This window comes from Terrapene carolina, unplaced genomic scaffold, assembly GCF_002925995.2.
Source record: "Terrapene carolina triunguis isolate 2854851 unplaced genomic scaffold, T_m_triunguis-2.0 Scaffold33911, whole genome shotgun sequence".
Taxonomy (NCBI): Eukaryota; Metazoa; Chordata; order Testudines; family Emydidae; genus Terrapene; species Terrapene triunguis.
The window spans coordinates 6,379,322-6,407,248 of record NW_020698262.1 but is presented as its reverse complement, the minus strand read 5'-3'; the positions used below and the strand labels follow the sequence as shown (position 1 = coordinate 6,407,248).

Below are 27,927 nucleotides of genomic sequence, written 5' to 3'. Positions count from 1 at the left end.
GAGCTAAGGTCACGGGCATCTTAGTATTATTCAAGATAGTTAAGTCCAAAGCAGACTGCGAGGAGTTTGGGGGGATCTCACAAAATTGGGTGACTGGGCAACAAAATGGCAGATTAAAATTCAATGTTGATAAATGCAAAGTAAGGATATTGGAAAAAATAATCCCAACTATACACATATAATGATGGGGTCTAAATTAGCTGTTAGCACCCAAGAAAGAATTCTTGGAGTCCTTGTGGATAGTTCTCTGAATACTTCTGCTCAGTGCACAGCAGCGGTCAAAAAGGCTAACAAAAAGTTAGGAACTATTAGGAATGGGACAGAAAAAATCAGAATGCCACTGTATAAATCCATGGTGCAGCCACACTTTGAATGCTGTGTCCAGTTCTGGTTGCCCCATCTCCAAAGGATTTAATGGAACTGGGAAAAGTTCAGAGAAGTGCAGCAAAGATGCTCCAGGTTATGGGACGGCTATAAAGGAGAGACTAAGAAAGATTAGGGCTGTTCTACTTAATAAAAGAGATGATTAAGGGGGTGGATTATGATACAGGCCTATAAAATCATGAATGGTGTGGAGAAAATGAATAGAGAAGTGTTATTTACCCTTTCCCACACTACAAAAATGTGGGGTCACCCGAGGAAATTTATAAGCAGCACGTTTAATACAAACAAGAGGAAGTACTTTTTCACACGACACATAACTAACCTGTGGAACTCATTGCCATGGAAAGTTGTGATGGCCAAAAGCATGACTGGATTTTAAAAAGAACTGGATACATTCATGGAGGATAGGTCCATCAATGACAAATAGCCAAGATGGTCAGGGGTTCAACCCTATGTTTAGGGCAACCCTAAACCTCTAACTATCAGAATCCGGGAAGATAGGGGTGGATCACTTCAGAAGTGCCCTGTTCAGTACACTCCCCCTGAAGCTCTGGTATGGGTCACTGTCAGAGATAGGATATTGGACAAGATGGGCTGACCAACATGGCAGCTTTTTTGCAACAGAGTCTGGTTGCAGATTGACTAATATACATAGTCTCTGAATCCCGTGTTCCGGCAGAGGCTGCTACAAGCTCTAGCAATGCTCCTGCCCTGCTCCACTATCAAGTACAGTATTTTATGTATTTAAAATTAAAAAGGGAATTTTTCTTTACAACCAGAATGATCACCCCTCTCTTTGGAAGGAGGTCAGCATTCATTACCATAGGGCCTAATCCAAAGCTCTTTAAAATCAAAGGGACTCTTTCCATTGATTTTGCTGCAATGGGGTTTGGATCAGGCCTTTAATGAGCAATATTAGAGCCTGAAACGGATTAATAACAATGGGTTCCATTACATTATTTCTTCATTAACCCAGAAATGAAGTGTAGAAACTCCTGGCATCAATCAACCATTTCAGAGATTGATCCAAATCACTGACTTGTTTTCAATATCTCCAGTCCACATCCACCGAGGCACAAATAAACTTCACTAATAGTTAGAGCAGGGGAGTGGGAGAGAGGACTAGGTCCTTGTACCAGTTCTGCATGCTATGAGTCTGATCCAATGTCCACAGAGGTCAATGGCAGTCTTTTCATTGGCTTCACTGGGTGTTGGCTTGAGCCCTACGTGATCTTTAGCAGCTCACATAACCTCATTGTGCGTCAGTTTGCCCATGTGTAAAATGGGAATCGCAGTATTTACCACCACCCCACAGGGCTATTGTGAGGGTTGAATCATATTTCTAATATGCTTGGAATCTTCAGCGTGAATGTCTATAAGGTCTGACAAACTAGTCTCAGTGCTCAGATACAATGTTGGTAAGTGCAGTATAAAAGCACAGATAGATAGATGGCCTTGTAACTAAGCTTTCCTCCCTTCTGTTGTTCTTCCCAGAACTTTTCATGCATCTCTATCTGCAGTTAAAGCTTCACAGACCTTGTGGGATTTATTCTTTCCATTTCACTGTTAGATGCATAATAAACCATAGCACTATACTGTAGTCAAAATACACATTTCTAAACAGGTTTTGAATGGATAGTGTTAGTCAATTAATCCTACTTTTTTTAAGCATAAATGCCATGCAAAATTTGCTGAGGGAGCAGCTATAATGACAACCTTCTTTGTGGAAGGAAAAGAACAAAAAAAAAAAAAAAAAAAGCAGTAGATAATAGCCCCAACTAGAATTTAACAGCAAATTATGTTACAAGCTTATTTAGACAGCTCTAACCTGTAATCTGGTCATGTTGCTATAGATACAGCTAGGCTTAGATTTAGCCATTAAATAAGGATAGCACACAATTACCACAGTGTGCACACACTGGCACTGCTAATCAAGGCTTTCAAGAGGAACAGTCACAGTTGCCATTGGAGAATGATGTACTTAAATCAGGGGCAACTGAAGCAATGTTCTTCTGTGGCTCCCGTAAGTGACACCAAGGGTTTTCAGGCATCTTCTTTCTTAAATAAGTTCAGGTCATTGGAAGAATCCTAGACAGTTATCAGCTTGCCCCTCAAAGAATAAGGTATGTGTGTTTAGGGGCATGATCCTGCTATGCTTACTCACCCACACAGTCCCACTGAAGTCAATGGGACTTCACATGTGAGTAAGGGGTGCTTCCATGAGTAGGCTACAGTCAAGCCCCCATTGAATAAGTAGGCTTTTCTCCTGGGCAGCTTCCTGAGCCTAACGCAGATCACACGTTACCTAGGAGCTGTTTCTGATCTTACAAGTAGCCTGAAACCTTTAAGTATTGCTGGTCAAAACTTTTACATGAAAAAATTTTGAATGAATATTTTTTCAATGTTCTTCATTTTTAATTCACTTTTAATTTTTTAAAGAAATTAACTCTGTAAAATGTTCTTCTTTTGGTTTTCAAAACAAAAAAAAATGATGTTTTTTGTTCTTTGCCCCCCACCCCTTTTCTTTTCATTTCCCCCATTTTCTTCTTCTTTTTCTTTAGTTGTTGTTATTGTTCTACTGGGTGAGAAGAAAAAAGAGAGAGAAAGGGGGAAAACAACAAAAACCGAAAATTTTTGGTTTACTTTTTTTTGTAAAAAGTACTTTCAATAAAATGAACCCAAAACAAAAGGCATTATTCATTAAAAACATTGATGAAAAATTACAGCCAACTTTACCTTTTTATTTCCCATCCCAGTGTCACTTAAACTTGTTTTTTTTAATACACACACTCAGCAGAGCCTTCTACACCTCTCTTCCTTCACACCGCAAATACAGCTTTTTGCTCATTCTAACAGGCATTGAGGAGCCAGTATGCTAAGTCTAGACTAGAGCAAGAGCTGATCAAAAAAGGGGGAGGGAACTGCAGTTTCCCCCCCAAAAATCCCCCCCCTTTTTTTCAGAAATTCACAATTCTTAAACATTTCAACCAGCTCTGTAGTTGTTCAAAAATGGAGACGGTGTCATGAAAATTCCATCTGAATTCCCCCGTTTTTTCAAAAAAAACCAAAAACCAATTCAAAATAACTTTAGTTGAGACCCACCTTCAGGAATCACCATGGGGGTCTCATTTCCAGGGCAGGATAAGACCACACAGATTCCTAGTAGGGGAGAATCTGTTCCTAGTCCCTGTGGCAGAGGATGCACTGTATATCCTTGTCTGAGATGACATCTGTTCTTCCTTTCCCATCAGAATCTGGCCAGAGCCTTGCTTGTGATAACTTCAATGCCACCATGCAATGTGGGTCAGGAGAAGTCATTCAGATTGGTGACAGTTTCTATGGGCGGAAGACCCCTCACTACTGTGTATTGGAGACTCCCCTCCAGCTTGACACGGAGGAGGATTGCAGCTGGACCAGTGTCAAGGATGAAGTAGTAGGTAAATATCTCATTGCAGCATTTGTCAGAGTTCTACAGTAAGCACTACAATGTGTGGTACCTAAAACAACTGACCTTGCTTTATGTCTGTGGATGTTCATGGGTCAAATTCTGCTCTCAGTAACACCTGTGCAAGGCCAGAGTTGAGTTTTACATTAGTGTCACTGACAGCAGAATTTGGCCCATTACTGGCAAATAAAAACTACATATACGCAAGCTTGATTCTAGCTGCCTTCTCGTATATAGCCCATTGTCCAATGGTTAGGCCACTAATCTAGGACTTGGGAGATCTGGATTCATGTCCCTATTCTACCAGAGACTTCCTGAGTGACCTTGGGCAAGTCACTTGACCTCTCTGTGCTTCAGTTTCCCATTTGTAAAATGGGGATGATAACAAAACTTTTCTGCCTCACCGGGGTGTTGTGAGGATAAATACACTAAACATGGTGAAGCGCTTTATGCTGTACTGATGAAAAAGCTTTATACAGAAGCTAGGTTTTATTACTATTCAGCTATGCACTTCTTACATTTTTAGTTTTACTCATTTTTTCACTGTCATTTCATTGCAGTTTTCTCATCAGTAGAGTTTAGGTTCATGCCTTGTTCATTCTTTCTATCAGACTAAGATTTTATGGAACACATTTAATTGTTTATTGCTAAGGCAGAGCCCACTGACAGTTGAAGTGAAACCTCATGGAAGAAAAGTACATGCAGGTGAAAAAGACTGGTATTTATCCACCAGATTTTAGGCTACAAAGTTTTCTGTTCACTTGGGACTTTATTCATCCATTGTTCCCTGTGCACAAATCCCATTAAAGTCAATTTCTTCCCACATTTCTCTTGTCTCTCTGGCATGGAACCTGCACAATATTATTGACTCTAATTCATTATTTCATCCTTATGTTTATCTTTCCATCCTATTTAGTTATCATGTCAATTTCATCTACTAAACACCTAAAAATTGGGTTCTACTTTATAATTGACATAACCATAAATTCAATGCACATCCTTGTTCCTTCCACTTTTGTAACAGTAATAGTTTTTGGTTTTTTTGATGGTCTCCATCCAAAGCATGACTGATTCAAAAAACCATGCAGCTTGTCTGATCATCTATTCCTGCCCCTCTTTTCCCCATTTTGCTCAGAAATCGATGGCATGAAAATGCCCTTTTTTTACTTCAATAGCCACCTTTTCTTTGAGTTGTTGTGAAGTTTAAAGTTTGGTACTTTAATCTATCAAATGCCAGTGCACATGAGACTGTGATGCTTTACAGGGCAGTGTCACGGACTCCAGGCGTGCCAGGTGGCATCAGATGGGACCTTCTTTGGAGATCCTTGTCCTACATTGGGGAGCTACTTGTCTGTTCAATATCACTGCATGGAAGGTAAGTATTAAAGTTGTAGTCATAGTGCCCATACTGTACAATGTTTTAACATTATGACTGGTGACATAGCTCCTTAAAATAGTTTAAGAAGCTAGAGATGGGTCTGAACCAAGAATATCAGACATGGATCTTAAATTCCCCAGTATTGGGATCCATCACACAGAGAAAGCCCCAAGTGGAGAAGTTCAGGTCCAGATCAAAATTTCCCCCAAATCCCAGGGGTTCCATCTATACTGTTCCAAGTTCAGGTCCAACTTTAAAGACAGACATTTGCTTTCTTTTATAATTTAATTATATGTATGTGAGTGAACTCAGTACTTGTGAAAGATCCTGGCATGTTAGCAGTGGAGATTTTAATGTATCCACATGTAACCTTTCTGCCAGTGGTGTTGGCAGCAACAAGGTCCAGATCCTTATTTTAGGGGATTTTCAATAATTCCTTAATTTTTGGTTCGAACCCTCATCCAGTAATCTGGGAACCTAAATCACTCTGGAGCCTTTGCTAGGCAAATCTGTACCCACTCTCAAGCACAGAGGTTTGAACAAATGAATTTTATTGGGTGGGAAGAGAAAAAGAAAGGTTAGGTTGATCTAGGACAAATATTTCCAGTTCAATACCTTCCACCACCCTTTACCTCGGGGTGCATAAATCACAGTCCCAAAGAATTAGACCCCGAATGGCTGATGCAGTTTGTTCTGCCTCCCAGTCTCCCATCTCAGTTCTTTGGTCCCCAGCTTCCTCACTCATAGTTTGTGTTTCCAAGAGTCCAGGAGGACAACCAGGGTCCCTGTTTCGTAGGCAGCTCTCTGATTTCAGCAGCTAGGACAGGGTAGGGTGACCAGACAACAAGTGTGAAAAATCAGGACAGGGGTGGGGGGTAATAGGAGCCTATACAAGAAAAAAGACCCCAAAATCGGGACTGTCCCTATAAAATCGGGACATCTGGTCACCCTAGGACAGGGAGACCTCACCAGAGTCACTAGGCTGACAGACTGTTCCTATGAATTCCTCTGTTCTCGCTGTAGTGCTGTAGTGCAACTGCTCTCACTCTGCTGCTCTCCTATTGCAAGCTGTGACCTGCGGGTGAATCCAACGGCTGCTTTGCTCTGCCTGCTGCTCACGTGACAAAAACTGCTGCAGGGCTCTGACCTCTGCTTGCCACTGGCTAGACAACTGGAAGGCTCTGGTGATCTCTGCTCCCCTAATGCAATTATAGCTCTTAGCTTGGCTATTCTAGATATAAGGGGACCAGTGGTGTTATGAACCCCTCAGAATCTCTACTACCCAGAAACAATGCACGTTCTTTGCCCTTTCTCTCTGGCTTTGTCCAGGGCCTCTTACCCGACTAGGGTTGCCAACTCTGACTGAAGCTATTCCAGGAGATTTCCCCCCCCCCCAACATGACATAATGTCATTTTCTTAAAATAGCCTATCAAAATCTCCCGGATTGCTTTCACTAGTCACCAGGAGATTGATGCCGATTCCAGGAGACTCCAAGGCCAATTCTGGAGGGTTGGCCACCCTATACCCCACCTCAGCAAACATCACTTTCATCAGGATGACCTCATACCCTGTCATTGTCCAGGCTTTGCCCAGGGGGGTTCCCAACAGGGTAATCTCAAAAATATGGGCCCCAAGTACAAAACTTAAGTCAAATTATATATCCCAGTGTCCCCAAACTACTTGCAGTTAATATGTAAATAAGATACTGCCTCACACAGTTGACTCCCCTTGCTCTCCAGTAGATGACAGCAGAGAACAGAGTTGATATTTAAATGAGGTACTGCCTCATTTAAACTCCCCTTGTTCTCCAGCAGATGCCATCAGAGAGCTCACTCAGTTACCTCCCATCTCTGGTAGGTGTCAAGCCACAGGGCTTACACAGAGAATAGGTGTAGCTGAGGCAGTAAATAGCACAAGTATCCTCAAAACTGCCTCAACAAAGTGGTTCAGCTGTGACAAAGAAGGGCCACTCCTAAATTTCCATGGCCCATTCAATCCTTGGCCTCTCTGCTAAGAAGTTATCAGTTAGTGTGACATAGACACTTGTCCCCTCAGAACTGAAATGAGTCCACCAAACAGCCCTCAGATAGTGCTGAACTGGGCTGGAGTAGGACCAGTGATCCAGAGGTGAATCTATAGCCTATTACCAGTGCCCTGAGCTACGCAGTCCCCCAATTTTTTTTTCCCTTCAGCTCCGTATTCTCAAGGAAGGCTAGGTTGGAACAGTGAAGCACACTCTGGCAAAGGACACGGCTAAATACAGATTAATTGCATAAAAAGGTCACGTCAGATGACAGCTGTATAGGGCTTTGAATAAATATATATGACTAGGAATCTCAGGTATGTACAAAACACTCAAGAGTATAATTATGTTTCAACAGGAATCAAGACAAGCAAAACCAGGGAAAAATCAACTTAGTACTTCATGTCTTTAATTCCCTCAATTGTCTTAACAAGGCAGCAATTATCGAGCAACTGTGCTTCAACTAAGTCCAGATGCCAACAATACATGAAAACAATTTTACAATGAGCAGGTGATGATGCTGTGCTCTGTGCATTATGTTTTACAGGTTTGCAACTGGCCGTGACTGATACGTGCTTTATCTTTGAAAATATTACAGTTTCTCTGAAATGGCTACTCTCTCCCTATTCTGGCAACCTCTCCTGTATCATTAGCACTGGAGATGGACACACTATTGATCCCTATTACCCTCTAACGTAAGATGAAGCTTTTATACATGATTTTTTAGTTTTAGAGACTTTGGTATTTTGTGTTTCAAGTCGCTTAAAATTAGATGCTGCAAACAACGCAGTGACAAGACATGCCGGCAAGATGGGTGGATTTTGCTGTAACTTGCTTTGAAATTGTTAAAAGCAGCAATGCCTATTCTGTCAAGCTGCCAGCCATGATCTTGCATCTGCTCAGTATGAGTGAATTCCTTTCCTTTCTAGTGGGCTTTCATCTAGATTCTGTACACACAAAATTATTGAGAAACCTGCTGCCCTTCTAAGGAGAAACTGCCAAGGAGTTTAAGGCTAATATTTTGGGGGTTTTTTTTCAAAGGGTATTTTTCCATACCGGATATTACTGAAAATGGTTCCATGGTGCTTTGTTTATCTTTATTTTCTTCTAATTCCATGAAAACTTGGATTCGTCATTGCTGACAATTTTAAATCAATACTGGATGTTTTTCTAAAAGTTATCCTCTAGGAATTATTTTGGGGAAGTTCAATGGCTGGGGTTATATAGGAGGTCAGACAAGAGGGTCACAATGGTCCTTTCTGGCTTTGGAATCTATGAACTTTTTCTTTTAGCCACCAAATATTTTTCTGCAGTATTTGAAAATCACACTTTGCTGCATTGTTCTAGTGCAGGGAAATCCAGAGAAGGAATCAGCCTAAAAACTCATCCATCTACTTACATTATCCAAGATGAGCGAAATGAAAAATCAAAGAGCAGAAAGGGCAAAAAGTAAAGTGGCTGTTAAACATTCTTTCAGTGTTAATAGCTTAAGGTGTTATTCATGACACAGGTAAAGAGCTTTATAAAAAAACCCCAGTATTATTTTTAGTTTGACCATGTCTCAGCAAGTGAACATTTTTTATTGTTACCTCATTCCCTCAATCCCCCACTAACCCGGTTTGTCTGTTTCTGTCACCTGTTGTGTCCTGTTTGACACCTAGACTGGGTGCACTCTAGGGCAGGGATTGTCTCCTATGGCCTTGTCTTACTCGGAAAAAGTGGTCCAGCTGAGGTTGTGCTTAACCCATCTCAGCTAACTCATGTTAGCTAAGTCCTATCTAAACTCAACCTTTTTCATAGTCAAGATAAGACCTTTATTATGTGTCTATACGATGCCTATTGTAATATGGCCCTGACCTTTGATTGAGCTTCCTAGGTGGTACTGTAATAAATAGTTAATAAATAATGGTCCCAGGGATATTTATTTTCTGCATTTATTTGCATTCCATAGTTTATCTCACCTCCTTATTCTGCTGTGGGCTTTGAGCAGGGCTAGACAGTATGGGGAGAGATTTTCAGAAGCCCTTAAGGGAAGTAATTGGGACTTGTGACCCTAAACCCCTTAGGTGCTTTGGAGTATTTCCCCTATGTTGTTACAAAGCCCAGTGGCTGCAGGAGCCTTTTCTATAGTAGTGTGCCTACCATTAATGCTGCTAGTAGAGCTGCACCAGTGTTAGCAGTGAGAAGACATTTTTGCCAACAAATCTAAACTGTCACGAGCAGGACATGGACAGTCTGAGCTAGTGGTTGGAGCAGGAGTTGGGAGCCAGGTCAGATACCAGGAGATCAGATTCTGAGATATACCAGAGGGCAGACTGACAGTCAAGAGGCCAGCAGGGATTACCAGGAGATCAGAGTCAGGCAATAGGAGTAGGTAGCACCAGGGAAGCAGTCCGGGGGGGAGGGGGAGAACACTCACTTGCACGGACAACTTCCTGTTCATGGTTTAAATAGAAGCAGGGAACCAATCAGGACCCCCAGCGTTCCACCAATCCGATCCCAGGACTGGAGTCCTCTGTTGGAGTTCAGCTTCTAGTTCTGAGGACTTGTTAGCAAGTCACTGGGTAGCAGGTTGGAACTTACTGGTGCCTGTGGACTGGGTTTCAAGACCCGCAGTCCCCGACACAAGCATAGATAAAACCATGCTTAGGAAGAGGAAAATAGGCCAGCACTGGGATGATCTTGCAAGATGCTGAGTATCCTCTGCTCCCACTGACTTTAGCAGTAGGTTAAATGGGGATGAAAAATTGGGAGGGAAGAAATTTAGTGTGATCATCCTTGACATACCGTGTTACGACATATGAGCTGGGGACAGGGAGACAAACTTAACCCTGGAATAATACGCAAGCAAAATAGGAATCAGTGTGGTTGCAGGAGATAACAATCTCAAGTAGAGCCATAATTCAGGAATGGTGGCCATTGCTTTCAGAGAATACAGCTATAAACCTCACAGTGCAACCTTCCATGACAATTGGATGTCTCCTTTGCATTTTAAGCTTGTCCAGCAATGTGACACACCGGTATACCTCTCCTGGAGAGTTTACTGTCTTCGTGGAATGCACAACCAGTGAATGGCACGTTACAGCACAAAAACTGGTGACTGTTCAGGATAAGATGGATCAGCTCAGCATTACTGGGTGCTACAGCAAGTATGAATCAGGAAACAGTTCTCACTGCAGGACCCTGTATGGGGAGATGTTATGGATCCAAGTTGAACTTAATGGAGGTGAGAGTAATCAGTTTGCACGGTTAAGTAGCAGGTTCAGTGGGCACAGGCAGAATCTCCACTAAGCAAATCTGTATTTCTTTAAATGAAAGCTTTCACTAAATGTTAACTTTCTTAAACTAACTTCGCCCCATCCCTGTGCTAGGGAGGCTATGTTATAGCTTCTGCAACACTTCAGATGTGAGCACAAACCTTTTTCTCTTCTGGATATGCCTGACAATCAAGGAGCGCACAGGCCTAAAGAATACACTCTGCTCTTATTGGCACTGTGTTTAATAGTTAGAGCAGGGACACTGGGAGTCCCATCCCTTGGTTTCTGGCTCTGCACAGACTCGTTGTGTGACCTTGAGCAAGTCACATACCCTGGCTGTGCCTCAACTGCCCACCTGCATAAAAAATATAACAATATTGACTTACCTCAGATGGAGATTGTTAGGATTAATTCATATTTGTAAAGCATGCTGAGAACTTTGCTCTCAAGGTTCTCAGCTAACTTACATCAGCATACAGCCACTACAGTTATTAAATTGCTTGTGTGTGCACACTTGTCTCCTTGTGTCAGTGGTGCGCGTCGTCACCAGGAGCACTTGTATGGATTGTATTGTCAGTGTGGGGCAAAGCTGCTAAATAACTGCAAAGGATGATAATTATATATTAGCGCTGGATAAATAATTCATTACAAATCATTTATTAGATGAATTTGTCACAAACAGACTGATTTTTCTCAAATGTATTTGTTATTCAAAATTATTTACAGAATAATTTCTATAGATGGTTCTTGGTCTGCAGCTTGTGTTGAACATTTTCAATAATCACTATTCATGCTGTTTTGATTGGACACATAGTGCTTGATCCTGCCAGGGAGCCGGGTGAACGCTCTGGCTCCAATCCAGCATGGCACATAAGCATGTGTTTAACTTTAAGCACAAGTCCCATTGAAGTCAACAGGGATACTCAGAGCCTTAAAGTTAAGCATGTGCTTAAGGGCTTTGCTGAATCAGGGCCAAAGTGCTCAGCACCTTGTAGGAACATGTCCCATGACATATCTCTAGTCCTTGACTGGGTGATCAGAACTCTTAGAATAAGGCTTCTGGTCTGCATGCTCGTGATTAAGAATTCAATATTATTTGCTTGAATTTTGTTGTTTCCACTGACATTCCTTCCTTCATTTGTTAGAATATTCATAAAAAGCAAACACAAAAGGGGCACAAAAACAGATGAAGAGAATGAATTTAAAAATTGAGATGGATGATTGCAGAACATTGTTGCAATAGTTGCCTGGCTCGGTTATTTATGCACCTGAATGTGACAAGGAACAGGTAGAGTTGGACGATCTGTGACCAAGTTCTGAAATCCTACTTTCCAGGTACTGGAGTGACCTACACTGTAACAGCTGACAATACAACTCTGATTGAATCCAGCGCAAAGGAAGGAATTGTCCCTCACAATCTGACGCTTGATGGTACCTCTCAGCAGCTGATTGGCCCAGGGGTGCATCAACTGGAAATCCTGGCAACCAGCAACACAACAACATCTGAGATTTCTGAAAGCATTGCTGTTCATTTAGTTGAACCTATATCTGGTCTTCAGGCTGCATTAGCCTCCCACACACTGGAAATGGGAAAAGACCTGGAGATAAATGTCTCCGTGGCTCATGGTGCACCAGATAAGCTGAAGTTTGAGGTGGTCGGGTCTAATGAAACTTACTCTCACCAGAAAGACAGCCCTAAAGGAGAATCTAGAATATACAGGATTCCTGTTCATACTGAAGGTACAGCTCACTAGCCTGTTACTTTTTCTCATACACAAAGAGTCTGAATTATTTATTTTTTTTACTTTAGATTAAGGAAAGCAAGAAAGAACAAAAGTCAAATCTCCATGCGAGAGAGCAGTGTCTGTATCTTCTTTGCAACAGGCTGCAGCAATTCTGAGAACAAAATAGCTGCTGTCTCTGCACACAGACTGAGTTCAGATAGACTGAAAGGTGTCCTACATAGGAGACACGAGCATCACAGTTTCAGAGCTATATAGGCCACATAGCAGATACTGTATTTTTTCTCTCCTTTAATATTTCTTTGTAATTCTTTAATAAGGCAAATCAATAGTTACTGTCAAGTCTCAGTTTGACAAGACGTTTGTTGTGTGTCTGTAAGAAGGATGGGACATGCAGCTTGTTGTGCCCTCTGTGTGGCAGCTGTGCAGTTACATATTTTCTGTTTTCACTTCTTTGATTCAAGCAATTATTTTTGTGCAGCCTAAAGGCTCAGTGCCAGTTCTATACCAGTGTGACTCCGATGATTTGACTGGTGTCAGGTCAATGCAAACTTGGTGTAACGAAGTGGAGAACTGGGCCTTCAGTCTTTTGTTTTTCTAACAGATACAAGATCCGATACTTAGCAGCTATGTAATGACCAGAGCTGGGCTTTCTGGCATTGCAAGACATTGTACACCAGGCTTCGTACCATGACAGTGGTAGCACAACTTTCAAACTCTTGATGTGAGACAGTGCGGTTAAAGTGTTCTGTCTGGTACCTGGAGTTTGGAGAGGGCCCCACAATATCTGCAAGGCAACTGAGGGGCACACACTGTGCAAGCACATTTTGCTGGGAGGGCGGGGGGACAGTCCTAACAGACTCGGAGCGAGACTTGAGGCAGAAGCCACATTGTCTGGATGGAGTTGCTCTGATGTGGGTTGTCTTGGACTGGCAATCACACGGGACGGTTGTGTGTTGGCCCTGACTCCAGCTATTCTGTCTCCCTGGTGGGGATATTGTGAAAAGCTGCAAGTGTAACCCTCTCCCACTCACTGTGGTGCTCTCTCCCCCTCTAGTGGTGTCTGGGCCACACGTAGAGGTTGATAAGCCTGCCACAGCTTGGCAAACAGTAGATTTTGCCTTTTAGCTCAGGCAAATGAAGCTCATGCTTTTAGATTTAGAGGTCACAGATTCAATTCCCACTGCTGCTGACTCACCCAGAGTCAGGGTGTTACAGAACCCTATAACCTGGTGGAGTTTGTGATCCAGTGAAGTTCAGTTTGGAGGCAGGCAGGTTACATTGTTCCTGGATTTAACAATACCATGGGATAGTTGGTGCTGAGCTGTTTTCTGGAATTGGTGTAAATAAAACTGTAGTTGGAGGCTCAGAAGAGGGACAGAAGAAAGAGTTCTTTCCTCTGGAGCTAATTTGACTGAATTTTATTGGCCAATAATCGTAATTCTTGTAAAATCCCAAGAGCTCAATGATCAGATAACCCCTAAATAACTTATTTTAAAGACGTAGTTTATTCCAGTATTGCCTAGTAATTCACAAGTGAGGAAGAGGATTTCTTCATGAAGGCCTGGAACACAAAGTTGGATTTTATGACTCAAACATGTAGGTCAAGTGCACTGCTGCTGCTAATGCCCGATCTACCTTTGGCACCCTGTCCTTCCTAGGTACATTTGTGGTCAAGGTGCGAGCTATGAATGCCTTCTCGAACATGAGTCTGGAGATTGGGAGCATCACCGTATTGGCCAACAATTCTCTTAAAGAAGGTAATAATGCTTACCTAACACTGCTGTTTGCAATCATATTCTGTGACCCTTTACAATAAATCAGTTCACTGCACAGAGTGTTTGCATGGTCTGTACACAGGACTCTAATAATTGCTTCCCAACAGAGCCAGTACTGATAATCCTCTTGGACACTCTGGGGAAAGAAACCAGAGCCTACATATATACTAATTGACTCTCTTGCTGCTAATCTCAGTAGAGAGGCAAGAGACTGACTAGGCATGGAGAAGGAAAAACATGCTCCTCACCCAGTACGGGAGTCTCCTTATATAGGGGAGGAGGCAGGTTGGCTATGCAATACAGGGAAGCCGGCATTGCTCGTTCTGGTATTGTCTCATTCAACCCCAGTTGCACTACAGAACCATTGGAAGTTTTGCCACTGACTTCAATAGAGCAGGATCAAGCCCTATATAAGAAAATGAACTTCCAAGGACTGTCCATTATGCACCTCTTACCAGCTCTCAATTCACTTTAAAAATAAAGTGAGAGATACAAGAACATATAACATTCTCAATTTAAAAAATCCTTAACAAAAAAACGGCCAGTAGCTTCTTATTACTTTTGCCTAATGACGAGAGCTACCCTGACTTTGAAGTGGTCCCAGGTTGGGGTCTCTCCGCACAAGGGTACACATTGCACATGTGCTGTTTGTGCTAGAAAGAATTAGTTACAGATGTGGCCTGGGAAATACCTCCAGATGTTGTGTAATACCTGAATCTCAGCATAACGTGAACTGCTGTTGACAAATAACATGCTGCTAGATAGCTCAAGTCGCAGCTACATTCCTACTAGTGTAAAGATAGTGATACATTTGATCCAATGAACGAATGGGCTATTGTAATAACACTGAGCCCTTAATTTCCACTGCTCTTTCTCAAATTGTCTTTGCACCCCCACTTAGGCTGCAAGCTCTTTGGGGCAGGGACTGTCTTTTTGGTCAATGTTTGTAGTTAGCACAATGGGATCCTGGTTCATCATTAGAGCTCCTATGCACCACGGTAATACAAATAAAATTCTGATTTTTATTTCACTTGTACCAGTTTAACTCCATCAACTTCAAAGAATTTACTCCTGATTTACCCCACTGTAAGTGAGAGGAGAAGCGGGATCCTCCTCTTTATATTAGTTGCTTGTTGTTATTATTTTGCCCATTGCAACATTTCTGCTTATCATAACCTGGGAGTTTGATTCCTGTAACCCTGACTTTCAAACAGATTGCAGGCAAATCATGATTTATTTAAGTCATAATGCTCAGTCACTGCTGTCTGGCAGCCTCACAAATGGCAGTAAAACATTCTGTTATCTTCTTTATATTTAACAGACTCGTCTCAGAACAAAGGCAAATCCAAAGCAAACATCCGAAAGACAAATGTGAGTATTGTTCAAAAGGTATAACCTTAGGCGGAAAAGCTAAGAAATACCTCTTGGTTGTTAAAGTACTGCCTGAAGAACATTTGCAACACACATAATTATGGACCCGATTTTCCATGTTGCTGAGTACCATCAACTCCTGTTGACTTTATTGGGTTTAAGAACACAAGAACAGCCATACTGGGTCAGACCAAAGGTCCATCTAGCCCAGTATCCTGTCTTCCGACAATGGCCAATGCCAGGTGCCCCAGAGGGAATGAACAGAACAGATAATCATCAAGTGATCCATCCCCTGTCGCTCATTCCCAGCTTCTGGCAAACAGACAGTATCAGCTCCAGGCACCAGCGCAGGAAGCAGGTGCTTGGGGCGGCCAATGGAAAGGGGTGGCACGTCCGGGTCTTCAGCGGCAATTCGGCGGCAGGTCCCTCAGTCCCTCTCGGAGGGAAGGACCGCCCGCCAAATTGCTCCCGAGGATGAAGCAGGGCGGTAGAGCGGCCACCGAAGGGCGGCCGAGCGCGGCTTTTTTTTTTTTTTCTTCGCCTCTTGGGGCGGCAAAAAAGCTGGAGCTGGCCCTGCAAACAGAGGCTAGGGACACCATCCCTGCCCATCCTGGCAAATAGCCATTGATGGATCTAGTTCTTTTTTTAACCGTGTTATAGTCTTGCCCTTCACAACATCCTCTGGCAAGGAGTTCCACAGGTTGACTGTGCGTTGTGTGAAAAAATACTTCCTTTTGTTTGTTTTAAACTTGCTGCCTATTAATTTCATTTGGTGACCCCTAGTTCTTGTGTTATGAGAAGGAGTAAATAACACTTCCTTATTTACTTTCGCCACACCAGTCATGATTTTATAGACCTCTATCATATCCCAGTCTTATTAATCTCTCCTCATATGGCAGCCATTCCATACCCCTAATCATTTTTGTTGCCTTTTTCTGAACCTTTTCCAATTCCAATATATCTTTTTTGAGATGTGACGACCACATCTCCACGCAGTAGTCAAGATGTGGGCGTACCATGGATTTATATAGAGGCAATATGATATTTTCTTATTATCTATCCCTTTCTTAATGATTTCCAACATTCTGTTTTTTGTTTTTTTTTGACTGCTGCTGCACATTGAGTGGATGTTTTCAGAGAACTATCCACAATGACTCCAAGATCTCTTTCTTGAGTCGTAACAGCTAATTTATACCCCTATATGTATAGTTGGGATTATGTTTTCTAAGGTGCATTACTTTGCATTTATCAACATTAAATTTCATCTGCCATTTTGTTGCTCAGTCACCCAGTTTTGAGAGATTCTTTTGTAGCTCTTCGCAGTTTGCCTGGGACTTAACTATCTTGAATAGTTTTGTATCATCTCCAAATTTTGTCACCTCACTGTTTACACCTTTTTCCAGATCATTTATGAATATGTTAAATAGGACTGGGCCCAATACAGACCCCTGAGGGACACCACTATTTACCTCTCTCCATTCTGAAAACTGACCATTTATTCCTACCCTTTGTTTCCTATCTTTTAACCAGTTACCAATCCATGAGAGAACCTTCCCTCTTATCCCAGGACTGCTTAGTTTGCTTAAGAGCCTTTGGTGAGGGACCTTGTCAAAGGCTTTCTGAAAATCTAAATACACTATATCCACTGGATACCCCTTGTTCACATGCTTGTTGACCCTCTCAAAGAATTCTAGTAGATTGGTGAGGCATGATTTCTCTTTACAAAAACCAAGTTGACTATTCCCCAACAAAATTATGTTCATCTATGTTTCTGACAATTTTGTTCTTTTATTCTTTACTATAGTTTCAGCTGAGATGCTTAGCACATCACATGACTGGGCCCTCTAAATCTGAGGCATTGCTACCTAGAATGTTAGATTAACATAGAATCCACACTTTATATCTTTGAGGCAAATACATTCTTTAGATCTGTTCTAAAGCTCTTAGTAAAAGCCAGCCAATAAAAATAAACAGACTAGAAAACTCATTTCTCCCAATGTCCGATCCTACTTGGACTGAAATCCTCTTACAGTTTTTTAAAAAGTCAACTAATTTTTTTTAATCCAGCTTCTGAGAAGGTATTCATTAAATAGAATGTCCCAAATTTATTTTTAATGCCTTTTTACATTGTTTCTAAAGATTTTTCTGCTCCCGTTGGTATTTATAAGGGTCTTTTCAGCAAAGGAGAAGCTAATAGTCTATTGAGAGTAAAGGATGAAATTCACGATACCCTAAGTACAGTCAAATCCACAACATTAAACGAACTGTAAAAACTAATTAAAAATAATGGTTTTGTTTTCTTTGCAGTGTAATAATCTTAAGGGTTACTTGTAACTATAGCAAGTACAGAATTTCACACGGAAATGATTTTCAAGACAACAGTATCCCTTAAAAACAGACTTCACTCAAAACAGAAACTATGTCAGAAGAACAGGAGACATTACTCATCTTTATGGCTAGAGCCATTATGTGTCAGAACGCTGAGAAACAGAAAAAACACATCATTATTCATGTGTGACCTATTGTAAGAGGAAGAATTGTCTGGTGGTTACAAGCACAAGACTAGGAGTTGTGACATCTGGGTTCTAGTCTCAGATCTCCTATAGACTTTCTGTATGACCATGGACAAACCATTATTTAAGCTGATTGGGGGCCTAATTTTTTTAGCCCTGGCTCTCTCTGCTAATAGCACACTTCAAATCCCTTTTTCTTATTCATTATAAAATAATGAAAGGTTAGACATCTGTTCACGCACATTGCTGCTCTAATTGGTACTTTCACTTCTTGTTTAGGATGACAAAAGGAAAAATAAAATATACATTAAACCTAGTCGCCATGTGGATCCGTTCACAACAGTTACCCTTGACTGGCCAGATGACAATAATAATTCTACCTTCACCTGGGCGTGTGGTATGTGCAGTGCATGTTTTGACTTTTTCCTACCATTAGCTAGCTGCCTAATGGTAACCTCACCATCATACTGGATGTGCTGTGCCAGTCTGACTGTAGGAGGGTATAGACCCCCACCTGGCTTTAAACAAAAGCTACATGCTCGTTGTACAGTCAAAATATCACGCTTCATGCTAATTCCACCATACTACTACATGGACCCCAGTCTAATCTTCTCCCTAGGGATGGCTGCTCCTCGAGCTCCATCTCTCAAGATGTGTATCCCCAACCCTGAGCCCCCTCTGCCATGGATCTACTTCCACCTGACCCATATTCAGAGTCTTATGAGGCAGCAGTAATTAACTGGCAGCTCCCAGCAGAGTTCCAACGCCTGACTGCAGAGGGCGACGGTGCTGCCAGAGTATCATAGCCCCTTTTTTACACTGAGGAGAAGCAGGCTGGCTGTATCTGAAGCTGGGGGAGGCTTCTGTTTTTCTGCAGCAATGAAAAAGCATTCAAAGTTTAAAATTGGACCGGAACTCCAGAGATCTGGCTTCTTTCCTCTGCCACTGGGCAGATGGGCCACTCTGGTTAAGTCACTTCACTTCTCTGTGCCTCAGTTTCCCCATCTGTGAAATAGGGATAAAGGAGCTTGCCTCCTTTGTGAGGCATTTTGAGATCTACGTCTGAAAATCGCTACAGACGAGCCAGATATTATTACCAACATTAAAAAGGAAATGTTTGTGCAGGGGCTTGCTGGCCTGGGTGGCAGGAATGTGTGCAGCATCAAGTAATCCCCACTGACCAGAGCATGGCACAGATCCCGCCTGCCTGCCTGCCCCCGCCAAACTCAGCGGTGACCCTGCAAGTGATAGTCAGAAGCCATGGAAAAGAAGAGAAGCAGGACGAGCAATGTCTGTACGTGACTGCCAGACAAGAACTGCGCCCAGAAATCAGGTCTGCCTTGGAACCGTAGTACTTATTCCCCATTCTTATTGCTACATTTCCTCCTGCAACCACTGAAATCAATGAGAGTAATGAGCCGATTTTCAAAAACATCGAGGGGCCTATCTGCATCTTTAGGCATCTAAATACCTTTGAAAATATGGCCCTTAGGAGCCTAAGTTTCATGAGACTTAGGCCTGGTCTACGCTACAGACTTAGGTCGATGTAAGCTGCCTTATGTCGACCTAACTGTTAGCATCTACACTAAAATGCAGCTCCCACTGATGTAACTCGCCCACTACACCGACTTAATAACGCCGCCTCTGCAAGAGGCGTAACACTGAGGTCGATGTATTCAGGTCGACACAGTGACACTGTAGACACTGCATTGCTTACATAGGCTGTTGCTGCCTTTCAAAAACCGTCCCACAATGCCCCACACTGGCAGTTAAATTGGTGCAAGCGCTCCTGGTGAGGCCGTGCACCGCTGACACCAGGAGCGTAGTGTGGACATGTAAAACCAATTCAATTACTGCAGGGGCTGTGCATCGTTGTAACTTAGATTGATGTAATTTTGTAGTGTAGACTTGCAAAATTTTGTAGTGTAAACTTAGTCTTCTAAGGCCTGGTCGACACCTAAAACTTAGGTCGACTGAGCTACATTGGTTAGAGGTGTGAATTTAAGAATTCTTCCATTGACCTAGCAACCACCTCTCAAGGGGGTGGATTTAGTACAACAACAGAAAACGCCCTTCTGTCACTGTAGCAAGTGTCTACACTACAGCTGTGCCACTGTAGCATCTGCAGTGTAGACACATCCTCAGTACCTCTGCTCCTTTTGAAAATAGGACATAGGCTCCAAAGTCACTTGGGAGTTTTTGAAAATGTTGCAGTTTGTGACTTCTATGTACCATCTGCCTCATAACCCACGAGTTCGGCAGATTCCGACCAAAAGATGGAAAAACTAAGGTGGGCTTTTAGCTGGGAGTACTGTCATCTGTTGGTGCATAATTATTGTCTTGCCTTCCTTCTAGGTGTGAGAAAAACTGCAAGCTAGTGAATGTCACTGCAGAAGTTGCTTTGAGAGCCACCATGCAGGAAGGCTCCCACGCCGTACAATATAACTGGTATTTAGATAACACATTCCAGTCAAAGGTGAGATGAGTGGGTTGGTCAGGAATGCTGCACCCACAAAAAATAAACACCCCGATTGAAAGGAAGCCCTTTGAGGTAGGGGTGGGGGTGTCTCCCTAGGTACCTTTAAGGCATTTGCTGCCAGTGGAGATAATCATGATAATTGCATGTGTAAAAGCAGGCACACAGTTGCACATGCATTTTTCACACAGATTTCAAATCTTGTCACGTATATTCAGGTGGACGAATGTTTCACCAAATATCATTCATTCTTTGTCACTATTAGTGCACCGTACTCCCACGTATCATAGCAGGAAAAACTCCTGCTGATGTCAACAGGTATGTTTTTTTAATAAAGGCTTCAGAACTGGGTCTATAGACAATGTAGCACACAGAACTCTCTGGATGGAAATCACAGTAAACAGCCTCTTCTGCTTTGTTAATTTTCCTGTTGGGTTTTCCAGCCTCCCTCCCTCTCTTCAGTCTGCAGTCTGAAGGGTTTCCGACAGAGCTCCTTGACTTTGCTTCAGAGCAACAGATCTACATTGGTATTGAACAGCTCCTTTCTGCAGGCACACGGAGAAGCATTTCGGATTAAAGTAACAGGTGGGGAAAGCCAGAGTTTCAAAAACTCCACCGAGATACAATCTCTTTGCAATATGGAGACATCGTACATAGTAGGAGAAGAAACATTTTAAAGGACAAATATGCTGTTAAATAATTTGATGCACTGAATGCCATTATGTTTACAGTGACTCTTTTCTTAATTTTGCCAGAATATGATGTATAGTATGGTCAGGGCCGGCTCCAGCATTTCTGCCGCCCCAAGCAAAAAAAAAAAAAAAAAGCCGCGATCGGCGACGGCAGTTCGGCGGCAGGTCCTTTGCTCCTAGAGGGAGTGAGGGACCTGCCGCCCCCGAATTGCCGCACGTGCTGCCCCTCTCCCTTGGCCGCCCCAAGCATCTGCTTGTTAAGCTGGTGCCTGGAGCCGGCCCTGAGTATGGTACACACAAAAGCACAGAGTAGAGGTGTGGCAAAGCTGCAACTGAAACACATCCCTGGTGGCTATATGTGGTATTGCAATAGCTGTGCCTCAGTTTGTCCTGTGCGTTCTATGGCCGATTTCAGCCATTGGTGTGATCTGGCCTTCCTGCCAAAGCAGGTAACAGAGTCCAACCCTTCTCAGGGTCTCAGAGTACTTCATTTAATGTCCACCAGAATGTAACAAAACAACTGAATCTTCAGCCCATCTGAGCTCAGCTAGTCGCCGCCTTCTTTTCAAACCATCCCAACACCAGCCCCAGGTCCCGGATTTCACTCTCACCGCCAAAGGTGGTCACACTCTCCCGCCACCCATGGTTTCAGGCAGGCTGCAGTCCCTGATCAGCCCCTATCTCCAGTCAGGCTTCCAGCTCAGAGCTCAGCCACCCAGGCTTCTCTCAGCCCTCAAGAGAAAGCTCTCAGCTACCATTCCTGCCTGGCCTTTCCTCTGGCAGACCTTTGCTTCTTCCTTTATGAAGACCCAGCCCAACCCTAGCTGTGTTTGACCACCAATTAGGCCAGATCCCCCTTCAGGCAGGAATGCTGGAACAATTTGTACAGTGGGGACGCTGAGAACCATTGAACCAAACTGTAATCCCTGTATATGATGGAAACCACTTCAAGCCAGGGGGTGCCTTCAGGTGTAGCCTGGTAGGTTAATTGGCCTCTCAGGCCACTTTAACCCTTTTGTCACCTGTACACCCCACACAAGCAGTAATTTAAGGTGAGTGAGGGCTTGTCTATATGAACACTTAGTTTGTGACAAGTTGGGGGCGGGGGGGAAATCTACCCCACAATGGCATGCTCTGCACCAGGGGTCTATGTGGACCCTGCTGCCATGTGCTAAAAGTACCCTAGTGCAGTTTAGCCTACTCCCATTTCAAAGCAGAGTAGTGCCCAGCCGCAGGGTCCTTACAGACACTTAGCACCTGGCAGGCTAGTGCGGGGTATATTTACACTCTAGCTTGCCACAAACTAAGTGTTCGAAAAGACAAGCCCTGATTCAACAACCCTAATCCAAGATGATATTAATCATCTGATTTAGACACATCTGGACATGGCTCTACGATGAATATTCAATTTTATAATCCAGCTTCTCTTTACAAGGGAAATAAAACCATGTTTGTATAGTGCTGTCTATGCTATAGATTAGCCTATGAAGATATCTCAGCTCTGGTTAGACAACATTGTCACTCCCAGAGCCTGAACAAACCGCATCATTATTAGCGTCTGATGCTCAGTGGTGCTGAAAGTCATCAGATGATGATCACTGATGTTTTCCCTCTGAACTTTCCAGCAATGACTCAGAATAAATATGGCGACGAAACTTACATTGTCAGCATGGTGCCCTCACCAATGGTCCCAGTCTGTGCTATATCCCCCAAGGAGGGATCGGTGCTCACCAGCTTCACAATCTCCTGCAGTACTGCCTGCTCGGAGGACTCCTGCCCCCCTGCACACAGCAGTCTGCTCACGTACTGCTTCTACCTGAAATCAGGTATGTTCTGGGGCTGGTTTGTTTGAATGGCAGCTTCCCTGTGTGTGCACCCAGCCTTGTACTTCCATCACTAACAAGAGCACAGGCGTAACCCACTGCTGCTGCTGGCCAGATAATAACTGGCCGGATTCTCATACCCTCAACTCGGACAGAGTAGCCCCTTGTTCTGCACATAGGGTTGTTCACTTTAAACTTGTGGAGAAAGATGCAGCCCTTGCTCAACCTGGCCCTATGACAGCGGAAAGAAAAACCAGGTACGAACAGGGCATATATGTATAAGAGGGCCATGACCTTTATGATAGTTTCCCTTTAGAAACTGCAGGAGATTTTTAAAGGCTCCCTTTAAGGATTGTGGAATCACCTTAGGCAAGGAATCTGAATTTAAGGGTCATTATTAATTTTTCCACAGAGGAGTTATTTTAATTTTGCAAATCAAAGCAAAGAGACATGATTCCATGGTGATAACTACAGGCCCAATCCTGCGCGGCGCTGAGTGTCTCTTTGGAGGATGCTGAGCTGTTCAGTAGGGTGTGAAATATATGATGGGTAACACTGTCTTTCTCTTTCAGGCTCTCTCCTGAACTGTGGCCCACATCCTGAACTCCTATCGGTTTATCTTCCCCTTGGAGAAGAGGAAAATAACTTTGTTTTACATGTTACAATTACTGTCAGCAATAACTTTGGTGACATGGTTCAGACTGATGCTACTGTCAAGGTACACGGAAAAATCATTTCCCTTCTAGGCCTCTCACTGCCAATAGCTAAACCTGTGATTCTGGGGGATTGGCCACCTTCCAAAGCCTCCTCTCCCCATTCTATACCCATTACTCTCTTGTGATCCACAGCCACCATCCTCCATCCTTCTGACCAAGGAGGACTAGACAAGCTTCCTTGTAGCATCCCATGTGCAGCCAGCAGTTTCTTCCATCACAGTTTGTTCAGGCCAGAATTTAGGGATATAGTGAACAGCACAGGCTATGTATAGTTAGTCTGGGAGTTAAAAAAAAACAGAAAAATACCAGAACCTGTCTCCAGGGGGCCCAATTATAAATCTTTATATTTATTAAAAGAATGTGCACCACTGCTTCATCAGTGTTACTCAATGGAGTTACTCATCACTCCGCTGATTTCAATGGCATCATACTGGAGTAAGACTGAAGTACTGCAGAGATGAATTGGGCCCTCTCTCTCTTCTCTAACATGAAGGATACTACTACCTATCAGTATCTTTCTTTAGTCCGTCAGGTGGACCAAACCAGATGCATCTCTAGAAGAGACTGTAACTGTTTTGTAAGTTAAGAGTTGGAAACTTTTGATCAAAACATTTTTTCAGATGAAAACAGAATATGTTTTTTAAACAAATGCTTCTGCAAATGTTGTTTTCTTTTTCCTGGGTGGTTCTAAAGACGGTTGGAAAATTTCATTGGAAAAAAAAGATCCCTGAAAAAAGGGGGAACAAACTCAGTTTCTTGATCAGCTCTCATTATGAACACCGCTAGGATGATAATGGAGGTTGTGAAGGGGTAATAATACCAGCAGGCAGCAGTAACAATGCTGTGGGCGTGTCTAATTGCATCATCAGGTTCGACGTGAAGATATGAACACTGGGAACCAGACCCTGCAGACCACTCTAGCTGAGAAAGCAAATGCCATCCTAAAAGAAGGAAACAACAGCATGTCCCTGTTCCAGCTGTATAAGTCAATGTCTTCAGTCCTTAATCAGGAGAGCCAGGGAGAGACCTTTAATACATCTCTGCAGACCGACACCCGAAGGGAGGTCAGACAGTGGTTTATTTTCTTACACTACAATGATGCATTTTCCGTTTTCTGTAAAGACCATGGACGATTTCTTGAGTAGCACCAAGGGCTTACAAACCTCCTTCCAAAGTCAATGGGAGTTGTAGGTTCTCAGTATCTCTCAGGATTTGGGCCAGCATTTGCCATAGGTTTCAGCTAAAAAGAAGCAGCTGTTCATTTCTCACCACTGGCCCTTCTGAGTCATTGACTTTTCACCCCTTCCATATCAACATTCTCCCTCTTGGCTATCCCAGCACCACCTCCCTGAGTGCTGCTAATGGCATTGCACTTACCCAGAGACTGACTGCGGGAAGCCAGTCCCTACTAAAGCTAGGGCACTGGCCCACCAGCAGCCAGTGGGGGATGCTCAAAAGGGGTGAAATCTCTTCCCTACCCCAGGCCCCTTAGAAATAAGAGCAATCCCTCTGTGATTCTCCAAACCCTCTCCCCCTGGACTGAGGTAATAGAGCCCCAACATCTGTCTTGATTCTGAAAACCCTAAGTAAAACTGCATGCTAAAAACATCATTCACGTTGAATTTAGTGGGGATCTCTCAAGGGTGAGAGTACGGCTGGAGCAGGGAATTGGGGGTCAGGACTCCTGCATTCCCAGCTTGGCCACTATTTGTGGACTGGACCTGTTTGCCTGTGTGTGTTACACACCTCACATCAATGGGATGAGGCTCAGTTCAGGTGTGGGATGAGGCTCAATTAAATGTTTCCACTGCCTTGAGCTCCTCAGAGGGAAAGAGGCTAGAGAAGTACAACATACGCTGAATTCATCAGCTATGATTTGTTGTTCTTCTGAGCCAATCGTCTGCAATTCTGCTTTCAGTGGAGGTGGTATTTATACACGAAGGCCTATACATTCATCCCAACGGGTAGGAATTCACACAAGTAGTTTTCATTACTGTTAATGGATGTTATATGTGTAAATCCCCTGTGTCTCAGAGTGACAAAATATCCCTGTGATTATACAGTCAATAGCTATGGAAAGTGGCAATTTGCAAGTAGAGCTAATGCTAGCTTGAATTATCCATCCTGGGGAGTTTGTTTCTGCCATTAGATCTATAGCAAACTAGACTGTCAATATGCAGCAGTATTTACATTTACAGTCTCAATTAACATCTTTGTTCCTGTCTCTAATTATCTCCTTTCATCCCAAGCTGAGAGAGCTGATGCTGACAACTCTGGCTGCTGTTAATGTAACATCAATACAGACTGCTCTTAAGATGTCAGAGGTACTGAAAGAAACCACTTACAGGACCGAAGAGCTCTCTTCCTCAGCACAGGTAAGCAGCGCTTTGATCCACATCTCCACCCACAGAACCACAACCCCTGGCCTTGGGAGAGCATCACTACTTGCAGTAGCCTGTTCTTTATTTAATGTTTCAAAGAGCAGGGATCATGTCAGGAGACAGTATTGTCTAGAGTGGGAGACGGGGAATCGGGGCTCCCGGGTTCTATTCCTGGCTCTGCCACTAACTCAGTGACCAAGCTATAAAATAGGTATAATAATACTTAGCTGTTTCACAGGTGGGGTAATTCATTCATGCCTATAAAGCACTTTGAGATCCTAGGATGAAAGGTATTGCTATATAAGTGCAAAGCTGAGTTATTCCAAAATCCATTTGACTTCATGCTTGTAACTTCCTGGCATTTGCCTTATTGTCATGCTCCCACTGAACTAAATGTTACAAGCAGCTTTCCACAAGAGGCGTTTCACAGCAGCAGTACCTGGGCATAGCTGTTCAGCTTTACCATAAATGCTAGGAGTCCCTGAATGTTACTTGAACAACATTATATAATCAGTAGATGGTGCTGTTTGTTTCAATGTTCATCCCAGTGTTTCTTGTGCTGTGCTGTTAGGGAAGCGAGTCAATGGGGAAGGGGCAGAATAATTCTTTTGCAGGCTGTTGTTTTCCCAGTACACTAGCAATAAAAAAACAGTTTCTCCTGATTTCTGAGGCTGTTTCAAATGTTTCAAATGCAGCCAGGAAATGAGGCTGGAGTATTTCAGCAATGGCTAGTAACCAAGATAAAAATGTAGCTCAGTCAGATTCATGAGCAGAAGCTTAAGATTGAAGCTGCTGGGGTCGTAGATCTGAGGGATAGGCAGTGGCTGCACTGTGTAGTAAAATTTGCACAGCCCCTTGACCACTCTGGGCCTTGCTCCTGGCACTGTAATTATTACCTTGGTTTCATGATCACAAAATAATCAGTGCCTATACTTAGGCATAAATGGGAATGCACAGCACCTTCTATCTGCAGTATGGAGCACAGGGCATGGAGAGAGGTAATATTTGTTGATAAACTGATAGGTTTCATGGAGAAAAAAATTGAAATACGTTAACTACATACATTTAACAATATAGTACCATTTCTTGGGTACCATGACAGGGACACTCATCTCTCGTGGGATGCTGCAATCCTTTTTCTCCCCCACTCTGGGCACCTCTGTAGGTTGTTCACCTCACTAGGTGAGTCTTCAGTGGCTCAGCCCTCCAGCCAAGTCACACAGTCCAACAGTGAATGGACCCCTAATGGTAGCAAAGAGTTCAGCACACTGTCTGCCCTCACCAGTGTCTTCAGCCCTGTCTCAGGGCCCCTTTAAATCCTGCCTTGCACTTGGGCTTCCCAACAGAGCCTGTCCCCTTCTTGGGTCTTAAGCCACTTTGCTAGAGGGCCAGTGGAAGGGACCTGGGCCTGCCCATTATTATGGGTGCTAGCCCAGGGGTCTTACTCAGAGCAGCCCTGTACGACTTCCCTCAGTTTGCTGCTGCTATTCCCTGGGCCTTTTCCCCTGTAGCCCCTTTCTCTTCACCCCGAATTTCTCAACTCCTCTTCCTCCTCACTGAATACAAGTACCACCAGAACCCATCTTGTGGCTCTCACATGTGCTCCTGTAACCAGGAAGGGGCACTCTTCCTTGCTTCTCTAGTCCCAGCCAGGAACTAACCTGCTTAGCCCCTGCAGCTCCTTTTATCTGAGGCTGGTGGGCTCTGATTGGCTTCTTCTATTCAGCCTCTCTAGGCAGGCCTAAAGGAAACACCTTCGTTGCTCCTTCCTGGAGCAGAGTGAGGTAGGACTGCAGGGCCTCCAGCAGGGGGCCCCGAAAGGCCAGGTACGCCCCATCACACATACAATACACCAGGGGTCGGCAACGTTTGGCACACGGCTCGCCAGGGTAAGCACCCTAGCGGGCCGGGCCAGTTTATTTACCTGCTGACGCGGCAGGTTCGGCC

At 43.4% G+C, this 27,927-nt stretch overlaps 1 protein-coding gene across 1 annotated transcript in view; it reads left to right on the top strand.

The window, feature by feature from the left end:
* LOC113409598 (polycystic kidney disease protein 1-like 2) overlaps positions 1 to 27,927 on the top strand; it is a 61,780-nt gene that overhangs the window by 5,035 nt on the left and 28,818 nt on the right. The window contains exons 3-18 of the mRNA XM_026663715.1: positions 3,636 to 3,821; positions 5,094 to 5,204; positions 7,779 to 7,926; positions 10,228 to 10,457; positions 11,824 to 12,228; positions 13,892 to 13,990; positions 15,330 to 15,379; positions 18,172 to 18,289; positions 19,018 to 19,225; positions 20,248 to 20,368; positions 20,812 to 20,953; positions 22,686 to 22,886; positions 23,456 to 23,601; positions 24,469 to 24,663; positions 25,849 to 25,974; positions 27,146 to 27,162. Of these exons, the coding sequence (XP_026519500.1) occupies positions 3,636 to 3,821; positions 5,094 to 5,204; positions 7,779 to 7,926; positions 10,228 to 10,457; positions 11,824 to 12,228; positions 13,892 to 13,990; positions 15,330 to 15,379; positions 18,172 to 18,289; positions 19,018 to 19,225; positions 20,248 to 20,368; positions 20,812 to 20,953; positions 22,686 to 22,886; positions 23,456 to 23,601; positions 24,469 to 24,663; positions 25,849 to 25,974; positions 27,146 to 27,162 (2,503 nt within the window). The remainder of the gene's footprint in view (positions 1 to 3,635; positions 3,822 to 5,093; positions 5,205 to 7,778; positions 7,927 to 10,227; positions 10,458 to 11,823; positions 12,229 to 13,891; positions 13,991 to 15,329; positions 15,380 to 18,171; positions 18,290 to 19,017; positions 19,226 to 20,247; positions 20,369 to 20,811; positions 20,954 to 22,685; positions 22,887 to 23,455; positions 23,602 to 24,468; positions 24,664 to 25,848; positions 25,975 to 27,145; positions 27,163 to 27,927) is intronic.